At 41.7% G+C, this 21,513-nt stretch overlaps 1 protein-coding gene across 1 annotated transcript; it reads right to left on the bottom strand.

Annotated features, from left to right (window-relative positions):
• Positions 1–978: 978 nt before the first annotated feature.
• LOC135552693 (myelin protein zero-like protein 2) lies at positions 979–21,250 on the bottom strand. Its single transcript, XM_064984466.1, has 5 exons — positions 21,028–21,250; positions 3,646–3,815; positions 3,129–3,339; positions 2,614–2,782; positions 979–1,325 (listed from the first exon to the last, which is right to left on the bottom strand). The coding sequence occupies exons 1-5, from the start codon at positions 21,158–21,160 to the stop codon at positions 1,169–1,171; spliced, it is 840 nt and encodes a 279-aa protein (XP_064840538.1). The 5' UTR covers positions 21,161–21,250; the 3' UTR covers positions 979–1,168.
• Between the last annotated feature and the right edge of the window lie 263 nt (positions 21,251–21,513).

Consider the following 21,513-nt stretch of genomic DNA (forward strand, 5'->3'; position numbering starts at 1 on the left):
TACATTACCATATACAGATTCTTCGAAGTAGCCACCCTTTGCCTTGATGACAGCTTTGTATACTCTTGGCTTTCTCTCAACCAGCTTCATGAGGAAGGCTTTTCAACAGTCTTGAAGGAGTTCTCACATATGCTGAGCACTTTTTGGCAGCTTTTCCTTCACTCCGCAGTCCAACTCATCCCAAACCAACCCTTGAATGAGTAAATGTGTCCAAACTTCTGACTGGTACTGTATATATATATACACTACCGCTCAAAAGTTTGGGGTCACTTAGAAATGTCTTTGTTTTTGAAACAAAAGCACATTTTTGGTCCATTAAAATAACATCAAATTGATCAAAAATATAGTGTAGACATTGTTAATGTTGTAAATGACTATTGTAGCTTAGAAATGTCTTTGTTTTTGAAAGAAAAGCACATTTTCTGTTCATTAAAAAAACATGAAATTGATCAGAAATACAACGTAGACATTGTTAATGTTGTAAATGACTATTGTAGCTGGAAACGGTAGATTTTTTATGGAATATCTACATAGGCATACAGAGGCCCATTATCAGCAACAATCACTCCTGTGTTCCAATGGCACGTTATGTTAGCTAATCCAAGTTTATAATTTTAAAAGGCTAATTGATCATTAGAAAACCCTTTTGCAATTATGTTAGCACAGCTGAAAACTGTTGTTCTGATTAAAGAAGCAATTCAACTGGCCTTCTTTAGACTAGTTGAGTATCTGGAGCATCAGCATTTGTGGGTTGGATTACAGGCTCGTGTCATTGGAATACAGGAGTGATGGTTGCTGATAATGGGCCTCTGTACGCCTATGTAGATATCCCATAAAAAATCTACCGTTTCCAGCTACAATAGTCATTTACAACATTAACAATGTCTACATTGTATTTCTGATCAATTTCATGTTATTTTAATGAACAGAAAATGTGCTTTTCTTTCAAAAACAAAGACATTTCTAAGTGACCCCAAACTTTTGAACTGTAGTGTATACAAACTGTATATATTCTATCCAACCACAGGAGCCCACTCTTTTTAAAATACACCACAGAGCATGTAGCCACGGAGGATCAATAGTTTAAAAAAAACAACTGTGGATTAAGTTTTACCACAAGCACATAGAGGTAACGCCTAAAATAAAGCCAACATTCACTGTCCCCATCTCAGTCAGAGTCATCGCCTCCGCCGTAGTCAGAGCTCCTGTCGTCTTCCTCAGAGGAACTGGGGTCCTTGGTGCTGGCCTCCGAGATCATACCGTCCGAGCTGTCAATCTCTAGCACGTCATCGTCCACATACAGGTGGATGGCCCGTGCAGGGTGGCTAAGACACACACACGCACACACACATACACACACAATCACAAACATACACACACGCAGACAAAGCCGCAGTCAGAGGCCAAAGACGGGAAAGGTTGAGCAGGAATTGGCCTTTTAGATGAGGGGAAAATAACAACTTTTCAAGCGAAGCCATCTTGGAACACCATGTTTGCTCTGGATTAATCAATTGATCTGGATTTTGTTGTTTGAAAAAAAAAATCCTTCCATGTAGAGTTGGCTTTTGTTGGTGAGATTCGAAGGGCAATTTCTTTTGCATATGTGGTTACACATGACATTGTTTAAATGTAAACCTAAAGAAGCACCCAATGCACAGAGATCAGAAAACCCAACAGAATGAGAGGCAAAGTAGTCCCTTCACCCATAGACCATAGATTTGGAACCCTACTGATATATTGTGTATGCCATAGACACCAGATCAAATAGAAAGTGACCATAAATGCACTGTCTAAAACAGAGACATCGGGTGCCAACTATTTAAAGGATTAAAAAACTGCAATACAGTGACAGTCATAGTGAAATAGTCAATTCTTTGACATTTTTATGCGTTTGAAAATAATGAACTTTATGTTGAGTCTAATATTTTATAAATGTCTGTTTTAAACAAGTGCCTTGGGTCTTGCAGTGAATATTGACATTATTTTGAGTATTTCTGCAGTAGTTGAACATTTTTACTGATTAAACAAACAAACATCTGCATAGAAATACAAAATCACTTCAGAACAAAACAAAATAATATCATTGATCAGCAGTAAACCGAGACGGAAATGTAAAGACATCTTGTCGTGGACTTGTGGTTGAAAGGCATTGAACCAGATGAGAGAGAGACTGCTGGCACCTATACAACCATGGGCATTGGCTTACTAAGTGCTATGCGATTGGAAATTGATTGAGCAGATGTTAGAGTTTGAAACTGGTTAGTAGACAATAACAATAGAAACACTGTACAGGAAATACAGATAAATATGAATGCAGGCATACTGTCTTTCCAGAAAGGTGCATGGCGGTAAGATACAGGATCCAGCAGATGGATCATCTACAGTAGTATTCTAAGGCACTTTTAGCATATAAGTCTGCTCTTTGTAAAAACTTCTGCCCAATTATAGGTCCAGGTTTTGGTTCCAAAGCTAGGTTCAGAGGAGAGTGTCCAAGCAGACAAAGCATTTGACTGAGCACAGTCCCAGAGGTGAGCACCGCACAGCCCAGCCAGAGTGGGGAGACCGGGTGGAGAGATCCCACTCTCTCTTGCTCCTTCTCTTTCTCTGTCTTACCACACGGTAGGGTCCTTTCTCTGTCTGCGAGGTAGTTCCTCCGCCCCCTCTTCCTCCCGTCTCTTCTCACGACATCGTCTTATTGACATGATGATGACGAGGAAGATGACCATCAGCACGATGGCGCCCCCAATGGCTGCAGCAAGCATGATCATCTCAGAGAAGGAGGCTTTAAAGGGAAAAGAGGTAAATGAAATAGACAAAGAGGTAAACAAGACGAGATGGCTGGTTCCCAGGGGAGGTACATGATGATGATTTTATGGGATGTGTTAGGATTCTTTTAAATGCATCAACAGTATACATTGTATCCCACTACAGTAGCAATGTCGGCTAGTACCTCTTGTTGCTGTGAGAAAGGCACTGCTGGATGGAATAAATGACAAATGGGTCAGATTGGTTTTGTAAAGATTGCTGGGAGGTTTTCACAGCGCAAGGCCAAAGATTGGACAGCAGACACGGCTACAGTATATTTTAACCCAGCACCCTTGAACGCTTCACAGTAGACAGACACTAACCTGTGGTGACCACGGTCAGTTTCACCTCCCCCGCGTTGCCATGGACGTCCGGAGGGTTCTTCACCTGGCAGCTGAACGTCCCATTGTAAGTGAACTTGACCTTACGTACCACGATGGTGGCGTCCCGCCCCATGATGTCACCTGCCCATATCGCCCGCTTATGGAAACGCCCGTCCGGGGGAGGGTAAGGCCTCTCATGGTAATAGAACACCTGACATAGATTGGCACAATGCTTAATGAGATCACATTGCACCTCATTAGCGGGTAGTTAATTGCATCTAATTGACTTAATTGTCACCTCTGATTGACTTTCTCCAACAATAGCATTTCCGAAACAAGGTCATTTTTCTAAACTGTTCAGGCAGATTTCAAAATGACGCTGACAAGGAGGTTGATGGTTGACTCAGAGGTCCTTGACAAACTACAGAATACAGACACACACACACAAACACACACGGTCTCTGAACTACATCTCGAGGATGCCCAGAGGGTTCCACAATTAGCCAGGGGGACTCACTGACTCCTCCCGGCCAGGTCCGATGGGTCGGAAGCTCCATGAGACCGTGAGCGTTGCTGGGGTGATGGGCGAGCTGCTCTGGAAGGTACATTTCAGCCACACATCTGTACCGTTCACTGCCTCCACCTCCCCCGACGTTTCCACCCTCAGCCCACTGACCGGTAACAAGCCTGAAGCCACAGGAACACAGCACAGCACAGTAGTTATGCAACAGAAACTCTGCTAAACATACATACAACATCAATACTGTATGTTATCAATGTTTGTGTACAAACAGACCCCCACAGAAACACATTACAGAGAAAATGCTGGAAAATGAAAAAATTGGCTGCATTTTCCCTGCTCCAGATAATGGATTGAGTGACACCGACATAATGGAGCCTGCAGTTTGGTCTGCACACACACACACACACACACACACACACACACACACACACACACACACACACACACACACACACACACACACACACACACACACACACACACACACACACACACACACACACCTCTGATATTACATTGGTTTTAAATCGCTTTGGTGCCATTTTCACAAGTATGTGTTACATTTTCACAAGTATGTGTTACATTTTCACAAGTATGTGTTACATATTCACAACACTTAGTACAAAAAAAAGATCATCAAAAAGGCAGTTGCTTCAAAACTATAAGCACATTTTTAATTGACTAAGTGCAAAGTGCAACACACAAAATCAATCATACTTTTCCACCCAACGTAATCAGTGTATCATCTAGAAATACAGTTCACATTGCAATACGTGTTCATATGAAGCAATTACTTTTCACAATGCAAAATTCACATTACTTTTGACATGATTGTCTTCTCATTTGTTAAAATACATTTAGAGTTACTTAATCAAATCAAATCAAATTGCATTTGTCACATGCGTGGTAGACAACGGGTTACAGTTAAATGCTTACTTTCGGGGCCTTTTCCAACAATGCAGAGTTAAAGACCAGATAGAACAGTGAATAAAAAATAGAAATAGTAACACAAGGAATAAATAAATACACAGTGAACAACGAATAAAAATAACGAGTCACAATAACATGGCTCTAAACATTTTAGGGAGTCTAAAATAATAGGTCTCTATACAGGGAGTAGCGCAACGCGTCGATGTGCAGGGGTAGGAAGTAATTGAGGTAGCAATTTACTGTTCATATAGCCAGAGCTAAAGTGACTAGTTAACAGGATAGATAATAGACAGTAGCAGTGTGAAAATGTGTGTGTATGGGTGTGGCGTCAGTATGCATGTGTGTGTATGGTATGTGTGAGCGGGCAGCAGGGTAGCCTACTGGGGCTCTAGTGGTTAGAGCGTTGGACTAGTAGCTGAAAGGTTGCAAGTTCATATCCCCGAGCTGACAAGGTACAAATCTGTAGTTCTGCCCCTGAACAGACAGCCACTGTTCCTAGGCCGTCATTGAAAATAAGAATTTGTTCTTAACTGACTTGCCTAGTTAAATAAAGGTAAATTAAAATGTGTGTGTGTTGGGGTGTCAGTGTACTCTAAGTATGTGTGAGTGTGTGTGCATAGACTCAGTGCAAGAGAGTTTGTGCAAAAAAAGGGTCAAGGCAGTTCAAGTGAATGCCCTGCCTTTAGTCTGCCTCCTGTCCCTCCTATCGCCATGGAAATGCCTTCCTGAAACAATGACACTATACTTTGCTTAAACCTGTTCTGCCTTAAAGATTAGTGGTTGACCTTTTAGTTGTCCTTAAAGACTAGAATGTTCCCATGTGGTTAGCCAAAAAGATTACAAGATAGTAACCCTGAATGACGAATGTGTGAACTATCAAACAGATGTCACATTTCTTGTTTCCTGCTTGTAGCAGGGCACGTTTAAAGGAATCCTTTTCTCTTACTTACAGTGCATTCGGAAAGTACTCAAACCCCTTCCCTTTTTCCACATTTTGTTACGTTTGCTATGAGACTCGAAATTGAGCTCAGGTGCATCTTGTTTCCATTGACCATCCTTGAGATGTTTCTACAACTTGATTGGAATCCACCTGTGGTAAATGCAATTGATTGGACATGATTTGGAAAGGCACACAAGGGATTGTGTCGAAGCACAGATCTGGGGAAGGGTACCAAAACTTTTCTGCAGCTTTGAAGGTCCCCAAGAACACAGTGTCCTCCATCATTCTTAAATGGAAGACGTTTGGAACCACCAATACTCTTCCTAGAGCTGGCCGCCTGGGGGAGAAGGGCCTTGGTCAGGGACGTGACCAAGAACCCAATGGTCACTCTGACAGAGCTCCAGTTCCTCTGTGGAGATGGTGAAAATCTCCAGAAGGACAACTATCTCTGCAGCACTCCACTAATCAGGCCTTTATGGTAGAGTGGCCAACGGAAGCCACTCCTCAATAAAAGGCACATGACAGTCCACTTGGAGTTTGAAAAACGGCACCTAAAGGACTCTCAGATCAAAAGAAACAATATTCACTGGTCTGATGAAACCAAGATTGGCCTGAATGCCAAGCATCACATCTGGAGGAAACCTGGCATCATCCCTACGGTGAAGCATGTTGCTGGCAGCATCATGATGTGGGGATGTTTTTCAGTGACAGGGACTGGGAGACTAGTCAGGATCGAGGGAAAGATGAATGGAGCAGGTACAGCGAAGGTTCACCTTCCAACAGGACATCCACCCTAAGCACACAGCCAAGACAACACAGGAGTGGCTTTGGGTCTCTGAATGTCCTTGAGTGGCCCAGCCAGAGCCCGGACTTGAACCCAATCGAACATCTCTGGAAAGACCTGAAAATAGCTGTGCAGCAACGCTCCCCATTCAAATTGACAGAGAAGAACGGGAGAAACTCCCCAACTACAGGTGTGCCAAGCTTGTAGCGTCATACACAAGAAGACTCAAGGCTGTAATTACTGCCAAATGTGCTTCAACAAAGCACAGAGTAAAGGCTCTGAATACTTATGTTTGTGATATTTAAATGTTTTTGTTTTAATACATTTACAAACATTTCTAAAAACCTGCATTTGCTTTGTCATTATGTGGTATTGTGTGTAGATTGATGATGAAAAAAACAAACAGCTTAATCCACTTTAGAATACAGTTGAAATGTAACAAAGTGTGGAAAAGGTAAAGAGGTCTGAATACTTTCCGAATGCACTGTAAACGTTACATGATTTCATGACAAGTGTTTCTGCAGGGAGGGTGTGTAATGCAAGTCAAGGTGTCCTTGGATGAATGTTAGCTAGATGCATAACCAGCATTGTTAAAATAACTCTTTAATGAAATCTGACCATAGCTGTTCACATCCTAAAAGAAGAATATGTTCAATCGTAGTCCATGAAGCGGTATTAGGATTATGTGCACAGCTATAACTGTATGTAACAAAAGGCATACCCATTGCAGTAAATATATATCCAAAATGAAGTTGTTGGGGTCTTTTGATGGAGGGGGGGTCACACTGCTTTACTAAAATTGCATTGGAAAACGCAGTACCCTAATACAATACTACATGTATATGCCATTTTCGCTTTCATCCAAAGTGACAACAGTCCACACACTTTTGTATGTGACTCCAGTGTGAATCGAACCCACAACTCTGTTCTTGCTAGTGCCATGCTCTTACTAACTGAGCCAAATAAGACATGAGCATGCCATCCTCCATCAGGACATGGATGAGGCATGCAATGACATCGAATCCAGACCCATGTCAGGCTTGTTTGGTAATACCGCCCTTGACATTTACTACAATGTAGATGAGAACCAATGGTCAAATGCTCCAGACAGGCTTGCTGCAAACTAGTACCTGCCAAACGTGATGTTCTTTCCATTCATTTAATTAGTTGAATTTTATTACAGGACACCTATGTTGTAATTATATCGGTAAATATATATTTTGGATCAATGGTTGTGTGGTGGAAGATGTCTCCAAACAAATGCACAATAAAAGGTTTTGAATATAAGACTTGCTGCGTTACGGGTGTTACCAGTTTGGAGTTTTGTACTAAGAGTTTTGAAAATTCCCCACATACTTGTGAAAATAGCACCAAAGTGATTGAAAAAAACTGTACTAAACGATCTTGTCCCCAATTAAATCATAAGCCCTGCTTATTCTGTCCAGGTGTCGTCTGAGTTAAGATTGCCCTGTTTGCTTTGTGTTCTGAGTGAGTGTGTGTTCCAGGTAGAACCCTATAGGAGCCATGTAGAACCCCCTGTGGAAAGTGTTCTACATGGACCCCAAAAGGGTTCTACCTGGAACCAAAAGGGTTCTACCTGGAACCAAAAAAGGTTCTTCAAAGGGTTCTCCTATGGGGACAGCCAAAGAACCCTTTTAGGTTGCACCTTTTTTTCTAAGAGTGTATGTTTACCCATTTATACTGAACTAAAATATATATTGATATGCCAAACCTCTCAGGTGGCTTCACCAACCTGCAGTGAAGCCACTCAACATTACATTACATTACATTCAGTCATCTATCCGTCTCCCGTCCAGCGCGACTCACAGTAGCAACCAGGATCAAGCGCCCCACCCAAGGGCACGTCGACAGATCTCCCACCAAGTCAAGACGGGGAACCGAACAAGCGACGTATCGGCCACCGGCCCAGGCTCCCAACCGCCAGGTCACCAACCATCCAAGATGGCGACGTCAGCCTCAGCAGACAGACATTGGACGTAACGGCGTTGCCCTTCGGTGTCATTCAAACATACTTTTTGTTTGTTCATTTTGACTTTTTTTGCTTTATCTTTGACCGTCATTCTATCCCCCGCCCAGCAACTCCACTCTGGATGGATTAACTTGGCAAAGGAGAAATGCTCACCAACAGGGATGTAAACACACTTGTGCAAAACATTTGAGAAAAACAAGCCTTTTGTGCCTATGGAACATTTCTGGGATATTTTATTTCAGCTCACAAAACATGGGACCAACACTTTACTTGACCAACACTTTATATTTTTGTTCAGTGTAATTGGAAGTAGTGTTCTGTCACTGAAATGGATGGAGGAAAACATCTAATTTTATAGAAAGTGCAATACCTCTTTTTAACAGGGTAGGCAACAGGGGTGTTATCCAACCCAATGACCAAGCAGAACATGACCTAGTCCTTTAAACCTCTGGGAAGATATGATCGGAAGTACATGGTTGTATTCATTAGGGCACACTGTAGCAAAATGTTTTGCAACAGAAAACAAAATTGAACAGGTACAGGTAGTCAGTCACCTTCCCACTTCAATTTGTTTTCTTCTGTTTGGTGCTAATGAAAATGACCCAGGGTCTATAAGGTCCTATAGGGACAAACACATGCACTTGAACCAGCTACATGTGATCTTCACTTTAACTGGATAACTACTGTATATGGCTGGCAACCAAATACAGTCATAATACTAATCGCTCTGATCTCGCCTCAACATGCATGCATCCCTCCCGCACTGCGAGGGCGTTTGAAATGGATATAAGCCTATGGGTCCATATAGACTGGATGCTTGTTTATCTAATGCGTTCACTCATGTAGCTGGGAAAACAGCTGCTGGGCTCAGCTCCCCAGGAACCTATCTCATCCTTATCAGCAGTGCAGAGGGCTTCCTGTAGGCCACATTACTAGTAACCAGCCCCACTGTACATTAGACAGAGAGGGCCCTCTCTCTTCACCCCCACCAGAGGAGTTCCCCCTGGCCCTAATGTGTTTTAAATTGCCCAAAATCATTGGGGGGGTGGGGGTGGGGGTGTTTAGTTGGCTGTTTTGTCTTTGGGGTGGGGGGCGGGGGGGTTTGGTAGAGGCAGACTGATTGGGGCAGCAGGTAACCTAGTGGTTAGAGCGTTGGACTTCTAACCGAAAGCTTGCAAGATTGATTCGCTGAGCTGACAAGGTAAAAATATGTTGTTCTGCCCCTGAGCAAGGCAGTTAACCCATTGAAAATAAGAATTTGTTCTTAACTGACTTGCCTAGTTAAATAAAGATTACATTTAAAAAAAATAATACTAATAAATTGGGCCTGCCTTGAGAAACAGGGCAAAATTCTCAGGGATGAGAAAAATGCCTGTATTTAGGAGATCTGAGCTGGATAGCTAGGCCTCTATCAGTCCCAGTTAATGACTGTGGCTGGCAGAAGGAGGATGAGGAAGAGGCTCAGACCTGGGCCAATCAGTCTGTCTGTCCACAGCAGACTCCACACTGGCTTTGTTGTGAGCCAGGCATCACCCCAATATATTTATCCTCCACCAGGAAACTGGAGGGGGGGGGGGGGTTGGAGAGCGGAATGCGAGGGGGAGGGGGAATAAATTGGCTCTCACATGGTACTTATTTACAGTAGGTTCATCCAAACTCAAGTATGTTAGGTAATCATCTTAAACATCACACTATGAGCCGCACATCATTTGAATTTGTGTACAAATGTTTAAGAATTTTCCTTTCATTTACTAGAAGCATAAATAGCACTTATTTCTCTGGCATTAAATAATTGGCCCTGATTTAATTCGGAGATGACGCCTTCTGCTAATGCAGTAGCTTTTTGATTCCAGTGTTACTGATGAACAATTACTTCTCAGGATTTCTGAATCTAACTTGGGTTTTAATAGAGCTTAAAAAAAGCTTGTAAAGTGTGTACCAATTACTTTAATAGCATATCATATATGTTATTATATGCTATTTAATGAGGAATTAGTGACTGTTACAATTACAAAAAGGCACATTACTCAAATGAAAGCAACTGTTGATGTTATAAGCTGCACATCTAGCACATTTGGTTCCTTGGAAGTTGTGGGAACGTAAGGTTTTGGTTTCTCATTGGTACTGGGAATGAAGCCATAAGTTTCCTGGCTGGTAAAACTGAATGTTTTTTCCACGTTCTGAGAACAGAAGGGAAAATTCCATCTGTTCAGGGAACATTTTTATATTGAAGGGAGGTTCTGACAACATTTTACTATGGTTCCCTGAAAGGTTTCCTAGGAGGTTTTAATAAATTATAGGTTCGTTGAATGTAATTAAATACTGTTCTGAGAACACACTGGTAGCTTAATTTGTGTTTAACGCCAAGCACAGATAGGACACAAGGAAATTAATTTCCTTAAGCATTAATCATGCAAACACATTTATTATTTTATGGTGGCACAGCATCCGTGAGTTTCAAACCTGTTCTGTATCCATGAAACAGTCCACTGCGCCAACAGGATGGAGCTAGCATGCCATAAAGTGTGGCAAGTAGCCTAGTGGTTAAGAGTGTTGGGCCAAAGGTTGACTAAGTGAAAAACCTGTTGGTGTGCCCTTGAACAAGGCACTTAACCCTAATTGATCTGGATAAGAGCGTCTGCTAAATGCCAAAAACATGTTTTCTTCTACACAAAGTTGTGGGCTCATTAAGATCAGGTGTGGCCAATTAGTGGGTGTGGCCAACACACCTGAATATATTTAAGATAGAGGATAGAGTTTTGTTGACGCTGAGAACAGAATGTGTATGTTTTTAAACATTGCTCATGTTTTGTGGTTTACCTGGAAAGTTTTGTTAACGTTCTCGGAACAATTAGCCACACCTGATCTTAAGTGCTTGTTTCCTTTGAAATTCAGTCTGTTTGAAATTACTAAAATGAACAGCTTTATATGAAATTAAAAACCATGGTATGGTAGCTCCATCTTGGTGGCGCAGTGGACTAATTCCATGGATCGAGAACATAGGGTCAAATCTCACTGATGCCATGCCACAATAAAAATAAGTTTTTGCACGATTAATGCCTAAGCAAATTAATTTCCATTATCCTATCTGTGCTTGAAGTTCAAAACAGTTAACCCAAACTAAGTCTTATTGAAACATTTTCTGATAATATTATTTAATTACCTTCAAATAACCTATAATTATCAGGTTTCAGGTATGACCCAGATGCAGAAAGTGTCAAAGAAACAAATGTTTATTTATCGTACAGGGGCAGGCAAACTACAGGTCAAGTCAGGCAGAGGTCAGTAATCCAGAGAGGGTGCAAAGGTCCAGAATGGTCAGTCTCAGAGTCAGGGCAAGCAGGGATCAATAATCCAGAGAGGTGGGTCAAGGTATAGAACAGCATGCAGGTTCAGGGCAGGCAGAATGGTCAAAACTGGAAAGGACTAGAATACAGGAGCAAGAACAGACAGGCGCAGGGGGAACAAACGCTGGTAGGTTTCACAACAACAAAACTAACTGCCAACAAACAAACAGAGAACACAGGTATAAATACATAGGGGATAATAGGCAAGATGGGTGACACCTGGAGGGGGGTGGAGACAAGCACAAAGACAGGTGAAACAGAGCAGGGCGTGACAATAATTTGCGTTCTCAAAATGTTAATAAAACCTCCCAGGAAAACTTTTAGGAAACCAAATATTTTTTTTGTCAGAATCTCCACAAAACGTTTTAAAAAATTGCACACCACAATTCAGGGCTTTTCTTCATGTGGTCGTTCCTTGATATCAGGAAACTCTCATTGGTGCCTGCCATTGGTCAGTTCTGATGGTTTCTTGACACAGATGATTTGCTTCCATAGCATGTTAGGATAATTAGCATGGCAAGTTAGGTGAATTAGTGTGGCAGGTTAGGAGAATGAGGTTAAGGTTAGGAAAAGAGTTAGGGTTAGACTTAGCTACAATGCTACAGTTGTCAACAACTATTGTCCCCGACGCAAACTACATGGGTGTAACCTGATATCAAGAAACGGTCTGTAATTAAACCCTTCTTGTTTTACCGGCAAGGAAATGTATGGATTCGTTCACTGGCATGGGAAACATATTTTTTTTTTGCCAAAGTAAATGAAATAGATAATAATCCAAAATGAAATAAACAATAAAAAAATGAACAGTAAACATTACACTCACAAAAGTTCCAAAATAATAAAGACATTTCAAATGTCATTATGCGCAAATAGTTAAAGAACAAAAGGGAAAATAAATAAACATAAACATGGGTTGTATTTACATTGGTGCTTGTTCTTCACTGGTTGCCCTTTTCTTGTGGCAACAGGACACACATCTTGCTGCTGTGATGGCACACTGTGGTATTTCACCCAATAGATGGATTTTATCAAAATTGAATTTGTTTTTGTGGGGATGTAATCTGAGAGAATTATGTGTCTCTCATATGGTCATACATTTGGCTGGAGGTTAGGAAGCACAGCTCAGTTTCCACCTCATTTTGTGGACATAGCCTGTCTTCTCGAGAGCCAGGTCTGCCTACGGCGGCCTTTCTCCTTTCCTTAAGTTAGGGTCAGTCACAGTGGTCAGGAGTTCTGCCAAAAAGCATTCTAGTTTGCTCAGTTTTTTGTTAATTCTTTCCAATGTGTCAAGTAATTATCTTTTTGTTTTCCCATGATTTGGTTGGGTCTAATGTGTTGCTGTCCTGGGGCTCTGTGGGGTTTGTTTGTGTTTGTGAACAGAGCCCCAGGACCAGCTTGCTTAGGGGACTCTTCTCCAGGCTCATATGTCTATTGGTGATGGCTTTGTTATGGAAGGTTTGGGAAACGCTTCCTTTTAGGTGGTTGTAGAATTTAACGTCTCTTTTCTGGATTTTGATAACTCGCGGGTATCGGCCTAATTCTGCTCTGCATGCATTATTAGGTGTTTTTTGTTGTACACAGAGGATTTTTTTGCAGGATTCTGCATGCAGAGTCTCAATTTGGTGTTTGTCACATTTCGAGAATCCTTGGTTGGTGATCGGAATCCCAGACCTCACAACCATAAAGGGCAATGGGTTCTATAACTGATTAAAGTATTTTTAGACAGATCCTAATTGGTATGTTGAATTTTATGTTCCTTTTGATGGCATAGGCCCTCCCTGCCTTGTCTCTCAGATCGTTCACAGCTTTGTGGAAGTTACCTGTGGCACTGATGTTTAGTCCTCGGTGCACAACTGAGCAAGAGGACAAGTACATTAGAGTGTCTAGTTTGAGAAACAGACGCCTTACAAGTCCTCAACTGGCAGCTTCATTAAATCGTATCCGCAAAACACCAGTCTCAACGTCAACAGTGAATAGGCGACTCCGGGATGCTGGCCTTCTAGGCAGAGTTGCAAAGAAAAAGCCACATCTCAGACTGGCCAATAAAAAGAAAAGATTAAGATGAGCAAAAGAACACAGACACTGGACAGAGGAACTCTGCCTAGAAGGCCAGCATCCCGGAGTCGCCTCTTCACTGTTGACATTGAGACTGGGTACTATTGAATGAAGCTGCCAGTTGAGGGCTTGCACTTGTGCAAGTCTAACAAGTTGTTTTTACGTAATGTACAAGGAATGGTTGACTCTTTCATAAACGGTGGGATTTACATTGGATCTGGAAGAACAATGTAAGGCAAATCAACCAATCGGCACGGTTCTCCCCTCGGACTCAGGAAATTGTGTTCTTTACATTATTTCCAAGGTCGTGTCTGAGTTGCTTTTTCTTCCCACTTCATGACCAGACTCCTAGTCCGTCGGGAGGAAACCTGACTCTCTTACAGGTTTGGAGGAAGATACACTTGGGCCTGGTCTCTGACACACAACAACACAAAGCCTAAAAATACTACAAAGACTCCTTTCTCCTTTGTGGTCAGAGATTTCACAAGCCCAGGTTACATTTACAAGAGCTCTTTCATATTGGGAGAGTAGAGCTGAGTTCAGGTATCAACCTGTATTCTCAGGCCAGGGCTACAGAGAGAGGGGCAGGGCCAGGGGTATTGAGTGTTCCAGAGGTGCCATGCAAAATATAAGGTGAGATAGCTCCCCCTTGCACAGTAGGCTACATACTATCACTATCACTCTCTCTCTCTGTCGCTCTGTCTCTCTCCCTCAATCCCTCCCACATAGGGCTGTGGCGGTCATGCCATTTTGCCAGCCATCAATTTAATAGACACCATCACAATAAATCCATTCTTTATTTTACACAGGTTTAACAAAAAAACAAAAAAAACATGATGATATGAAGAACATGTATTTCAGAAGAACAGAATATGTTGGCCTACTGTGTGTTAGTTATCTGGCTTTGCTCCATGCCATGGGCTCTGTAGGCTTGTTCATTTAGCAGACAAGATATGCTAAGAAGTCCCGTGCCCTCATTTTACAGGACTTTATAGTACGAACAAAATAAATGAACTTAGCTGAATAAAATAGAAAGGATATTTTTACCATTACAAAGCGAGTACGCAGATGAAGTGTCTATGTTGAGCGTAAAAGTGATCATTTGAAACAGGTCCTAAGTGGTAGATTTAGAGTTATTTGGCAACGTTAGTTGTGAATGATACAAACATTAGAATGTCCTAGAAATCAAAACATATATGGGATGCATGATGCGACTATAGACTATTGATGATTTGAGAAAGTAGCAAAAATAAGTATTCGCTCTGTTCCTTGCCCCAGGCTGCACAGCTGTTCTCTCATCAAGTGATCATATTTTCAGACTATTCTCAATTGAATCTTGTCTTTCGATTTAGCAAAAACACATGTCATCTGTATGCACTAAAATAGCGAATGGAGGCCTCACGCTTTCCCTCCAGTCCGTTTTGTAGGATACTTGGGTTTTATAGAGGATCGTGTGCTTAAGATGAGTAACTAAGAAATAAATACAAGAACACTTATTTCACTCCATTCATTAAACACTGTTTGAGGAGCATGCTCTCGCTGCCCGAAAGGTGATATTCCGCCCAAACGCTGTATGCCATGGACTCTCCAACCCTGTTCCTGCAACGACCCAGTGCTTAATTTGGAAAGCAAGTCAAATCTGTTTGGGAACATCAATAGTAACATGTTTTCGCAGCAAAACATATTTCACTAAACTGTTGACAGCCCGCCTGCGTGCTCGAAGGAAGGAGAGGGAAGAGGAGATGGAAATGCATGGTGGTGAGATATTCTATATAGCTCAAGGTAATATGTCACTCAATGAATTATGAAAATATTTTTTTAAATGCCCTATTACTAGGCTATTCAAAATCAAATACAATACAGCTCACTATAATTGTAGGCTAACTGTAAACCGCCCTGCACAATCAATGAACCATCAACATCACCCAGGGCTATACGTTCTCTCCCAGACTCATGGATAGACATTTTGGAGCACACTGTAGCATAAGGTAACCAGTCCATCAAGTATGCATAATAATACAGTCCACACTCAAAGGCTAGACCAATTATGTACCAAAGACATCTTAAATCAGTTTTATGTTTTACTGACATGCGTAACATGTGGTAGGCTATGTTTGTATAACGAAATAACCATCATTTTAATTCATTTTTTCCCCCCTGGGTTTACATAAGAATAAGCTCTAATATGCATATGGGGGTTTTTAATTAATCACCAACTTAAAAAGCGATGTCCGTTTCTTTGTTAGGCTTTGAAAAAACATCCACAACCACCATGTTTTGCACTGTCTCAACCTGCTGTTGATCTTCTTTCTTCAAATTGATCATCACAGTGAGGTGAGTTTTAAAAGTAGGATGGTCCTACTGTTTTGATGATAAGTGTGTGATGTGATTTTCCATTGCATTTGCATTGATGTCAGAGTGGTTAGAGGGACAATAGAGTCCTGAGTACCGGGCCATTAGGACCTGATTGTAGTTAGCATTACCGTGACTCAACGGTCAAATGGAATTTCATTGAGGTCATGATTCATGACTGCCGGTGTGGCGGTAATACAGTCACCACAACAGCCCTAGATGGAGTCCCACTCTTTTCCACCCCCTTCTCTCTCTCTCTCTCTCTCTCAACTTCCCCCTCTCTACCTTTATTTCCGAATTTAGGGGTGAACTGACAGACGAGAATTAATCTTGTAGTATTGGCTAGGAGACGTCTGTTTACAATAAGAAAGGATAAACGTTTAATCCATCAAACCTCCTCTCCCTCAACGCTGACTCAAGATGTTCTCCACAGATTGTTGATTTGGATTCATTATTTTAAGTGGGCCTAGGTCCAACCCAACAAAATCACTACCGCCCACACCAATAACGCTCTAATGTGCGGAAGAAGACTTTTCCACGCACCATATTTAAATTACAGGTAGACCTTTTGTTTAGTTCCATAGCGCCTTAGAGGTGGAGGATGACTTTGGAGCAGATAATTGAATGGATCAATTCATTTGAATATGTAAGTTTGTCACAGGGACTCCATAAAACATTTGACATAATACATGCAGTCTCTCACAGCGACAATTCTCTCATGCTCTGACATGTAAAGGCTTTCATCAACGCTCGTCACTTGGCTATTTAGCTGGTTCTATTTAGCTGGTTCTATTTAGCTGGTTCTTGACTCATTTCCTGCTGGCTCTAACGACGTCAGATGAGCAGTCTGAAGTTACTGGAACTTATTTATTTTTCCCGAGGAAACCCACTAGAGTTAACTGGAAGTTCTTTCGTTTACATTGTTGACAAAACCGTTTGGAGAACAATGGAACAGGCCCCACAACAACTTTGTCATGCACAGGGAAGTACATATGAAATCAAACCATTGTTTCAGCTTAGGGCCAAAACCGTTCTCATGAAAATGATCAGGAGTTTTAAGAGTGGCTTTGCATTGAAAGCCCGGGAAAGCAGGTCCATCCAATGACTTTATGAGGCTCGCTTATAGAGTGCAACTTGAGATAGTCACTTTGTCTATCAACTATGTCAAACTGCCACCCAAATATATGGAGGTTAGATAACCAGCACAGGCAATTCACTATTGATCTGAACTCACGTGTCTGTGTGTCAAGATGGTAAACCTGAATATGAAAACAAGCTGACACATGCATGGTTGTGTGCCTGTGAGCTCTCATGGTCACAGGCACACAAGGCTGGTTGATAGGAAAGGATAGAAAGGAAGTGTATGTACATACTTATGAAAGGAAACTCAGTCATGGTAAGAAAGAACATTTATCACCAATGGCAGAATATCACATAATGGTTAAGAGAGTATTGGGACGGCTTCCAGTTCATGTTTTGGCTAAAGAGGGGAAACAGGGATATTTACAATATCGAAACAACGTTTCTCTCTGGCCCAGAGTAGTCCAAAAGAGCCTAGAGAAGGGGAAGGAAACCCTGGACCTGGAGGGCCGCAGGCACTTGATGTTTTTGATTTAACCGACCTGGAAGACCAGGTGTGTTGAATTTAGACAATCACTGAACTTATCAATTAGCTCAGTTGGTCAGGTGTGGTGTCAAGTTGGGACAAAATCCTATTATATCTGCAGCACTCCATGAACAGTGTTGCCTGCGAGCTCCTCTTTATTGGTCTAAAATAAGATTTTGCCTCGACAGTTGTGTATAGTGCTGCTACAGCCTAGGCTCCTATAGTGTAGAGGACAGGCATGAGATTGATTCTTAGCCTAAATGCAATATATTTGAAAAATGCTACATGAATGTGAACATTTGAAAGAGTGAGAGTTTATACAGTTGCGTGAGTGATGCTCAAAAGTGTCAACAGTTTGTTGTCAGTAAATTGCTCAACAACAATATCAACAAGGCAGGTCCGTCAGGCTCTAGTTTTGTTGCAGCTGGACTACCGCCGAGTCACATGGTCAAGTGCTGCAAAGAGGGACTTGGGAAAATAACAACTGGCCCAGAACAGGCTGGCCCTTAAATGGACACATACAGCTAACATTAATAATATGCATGTCAATCTCTAATGGCTCAAAGTAGAGGATAGATTGACCACATCACTACTTGTTTTTGTAAGAAGTATTGGCATGTTGAATGCACTGAGCTGTCTGTTTAAACTGCTAGCACACAGCTCGAACACCCATGTATCAACCGATCTCTCTCAACCGAGACCATTCATGCGTGGGGTTGCTTCTCAGCCAAGGGAGTGGGCTCACTCACAATTTTGCCTAAGCCATGAATAAAGAATGGTACCAACTACAGTTTGGTAACGAACAATGCCTTTTCCAGCATTTTGGGTCCATGGCCAGGAAACTCCCCAGACCTTAATCCCATTGAGAACTTGTGGTCAATCCTCAAGAGGCGGGTGGACAAACAAAACCCCACAAATTCTGACAAACTCCAAACATTGACTATGCAAGAATGGGCTGCCATCAGTCAGGATGTGGCCCAGAAGTTAATTGATGACATGCCAGGGGGAATTGCAGAGGTCTTGAAAAAGAAGGGTCGACACTGCAAAAATTGACTCTTCATGTAATTGTCAATGAAAGCCTTTAACACTTATGAAATGCTTGTAATTATACTTCAGTATTCCATAGTATCTGACAAAAATATCTAAAGACACTGAAGCAGCAAACTTTGTGAAAATGAATATTTGTGTCATTCTCAAAACTTTTGGCCACGACTGTACTACCCACCACTGCGACCTGTATGCTCTTGTTGGCTGGTCCTCGCTACATATTTGTCGCCAAACCCACTGTCATCTATAAGTCTTTGCTAGGTATAGCCTTATCTCAGCTCACTGGTCACCATAGCAACACCCGCCCGTAGCACCACGCTCCAGCAGGTATATTTCACTGGCCATCCCCAAAGCCAACACCTCCTTTGGACGTCTTTCATTTCAGTTCTCTGCTACCAATGACTGGAACGAATTGCAAAAATCACTGAAGTTGGAGACTTATATCTCCATCACTAACGTTAAGCGTCAGCTGTCAGACCAGCTTACCGATCGCTGTAGCTGTACACAGCCTATCTGTAAATAGCCCATCCAACCAACTACCTACCTCATCCCCATATTTGTTTTTCTGCTCTTTTGCACACCAGTATTTCTACTTGCACATCCTCATCTGCACATATATCACTCCAGTGTAAATTGCTAAATTGTAATTACTTTTCCACTATTGGCCTGTTTCTTGCCTTACCTCCTTACTTCATTTGCACACACTGTATACGCATTTCTCTATTGTGTTATTGACTGTATGTTTGTTTGTCCCATGTGTAACTCTGTCTCGTTGTTTTTGTCGCACTGCTTTGCTTTATACAGGCCAGTTAGCAGCTGTAAATGAGAACTTGTTCTCAACTGGCCTACCTGGTTAAATAAAGGTGAAATTTAAAAAAATACATGAAAAAATACCACCAGAGATCTCTTCACAGTCCACAAGTCTCGAGAACAGACTATGGGAGGCGCACAGTATTACATAGAGCCATGACTAAATGGAACTATACTCCACATCAAGTAACTCACGCAGGCAGTAGAATCAGATTTTTTTAAACAGATAAAAAATACAACTTATGGAACAGCGAGGACTGTGAAAAGTCACACACACAGGTACAAACACCCAACAACACACACATATAACATACACACTATACACACACACACGTACACCTGGACTGTGTGTAGTAGTAGAGTGGTGGCCGGAGAGCACACACTTAATGTATTGTGATATCTGTTGTAAAATGTGTTTTAATGTTTAAAATTGGAGTTATAATGTATATTACTGTCTTAATTTTTTCTGGGCCCCATGAAGAGTAGCTGCTGCCTTGGCCGCAGCTAATGGGGGATCCATAATAAATACAAATACAAAATATTGTCAATCTTTATTTGCACAATTAGTCATGCACTCTGTCAATATGAATGAATTATTGCTAGGCACATGCTGTCAATGTAAACCTAAGCAGTTTGTGCTTTGCTTGCACCTATGCATATAATCCATTTATAGCATACAGTTGGACACTTCTAGAGATTAAGTCAAGGTTAAATAGGCCTACTGTTCTCCAGAGGAATATCAATGATGCCCACCAGTGCATGAAACTAAAAACGTGTCAATTAACTTCAATTAGTCCAGCAGGCTCCGTTGTATACATGTTAACTTAATAGCCAAAAATGTGAACTATTTTCAGTGTCATCTGTTTATAACATATCCACTGAGGGTCTTTGTATGTGCCAAGATAGTAGCTCATATGATACACTAGCGACATCCTTTGGCTTGTTGACGGGAAACAGGTGGACCTTCCTATCCGGCGGTCAACATCTCGAGAACCCTTGGCTTGCACGCAAGCACGGATACACATGATCAAAAGAAGGAAAGTAATTATGTTGCATGAAGCTTCAAAACAATGCGTCTTTTCCTCAATACCGACAAATAATGTAAAGTCATTAAGGGGGTATAAGCGAGTTGCATTTTATAATCACGTAGGAACGCTCAGGCGAGCAACCCTATACCGCAGCAACGCATGGAGCCAAATTCCCACTTCCCTTTGACGCACATCGGACACTCGGGTCAGGTTGGAGACTCATCCGGTTTTCATAATGTTTTCACCACTTCAGTGCTCTAATGCATAGAACAGCTACTCCAACATCTCACGAATGCATCGTAATGATGTGTCGAGTGAAGGATGGAGGAGAAACATTACTGACACGAAATAACCTAACCATATGATCTAAACTACTATAACCAGAGATTAATAATACCCACAATTACTATTCTCTTGGACTAGTTTCCATTGTTTGGATTAATTCAAAATTAGTAGAGCATAAATCAAAACAACTTCGCACACTCACCTGAAGCTGCCAGTCCGGACAAGAGGACGAGGAGATAAAAATGGTTTACGCTCATTGGAAAAGGTGTCCGGAGTCGACCAAATTGCCTAGACCCTTGTGGTGTCCCCACCAACCCACTGAATAAAATCAACATGGACTGGGCACTTCGATGCTATAAACTCGCTGAACTCTTCTGGACCTGGAGTTTAGACTGTCTGTAAACCCCAATCCTATCCGCACTGACTGGCGGTCTCAGACGATGTGGGACACGTTTCAACTCGATCCTGCCCTCGTCATTTTGACGGTCTCCCACATTTTTCGAGCGGAGTAACAAACCTTCACTCTATTCTTATCTAATTTTCACTTGCTGAAGTTTGACGAAGACAACATTTTTTATATTATTTTCCAGCTTGTTGAGCCACCAAACTTTTCAGATTTTACTACCCTTCCATTATTTTATTTGTTTTAATTGTCAGTGGCAAATTTATATCTAGACTAAGATGGTGC

This window comes from Oncorhynchus masou, chromosome 13 (genome assembly GCF_036934945.1).
Source record: "Oncorhynchus masou masou isolate Uvic2021 chromosome 13, UVic_Omas_1.1, whole genome shotgun sequence".
Taxonomy (NCBI): domain Eukaryota; kingdom Metazoa; phylum Chordata; class Actinopteri; order Salmoniformes; family Salmonidae; genus Oncorhynchus; species Oncorhynchus masou.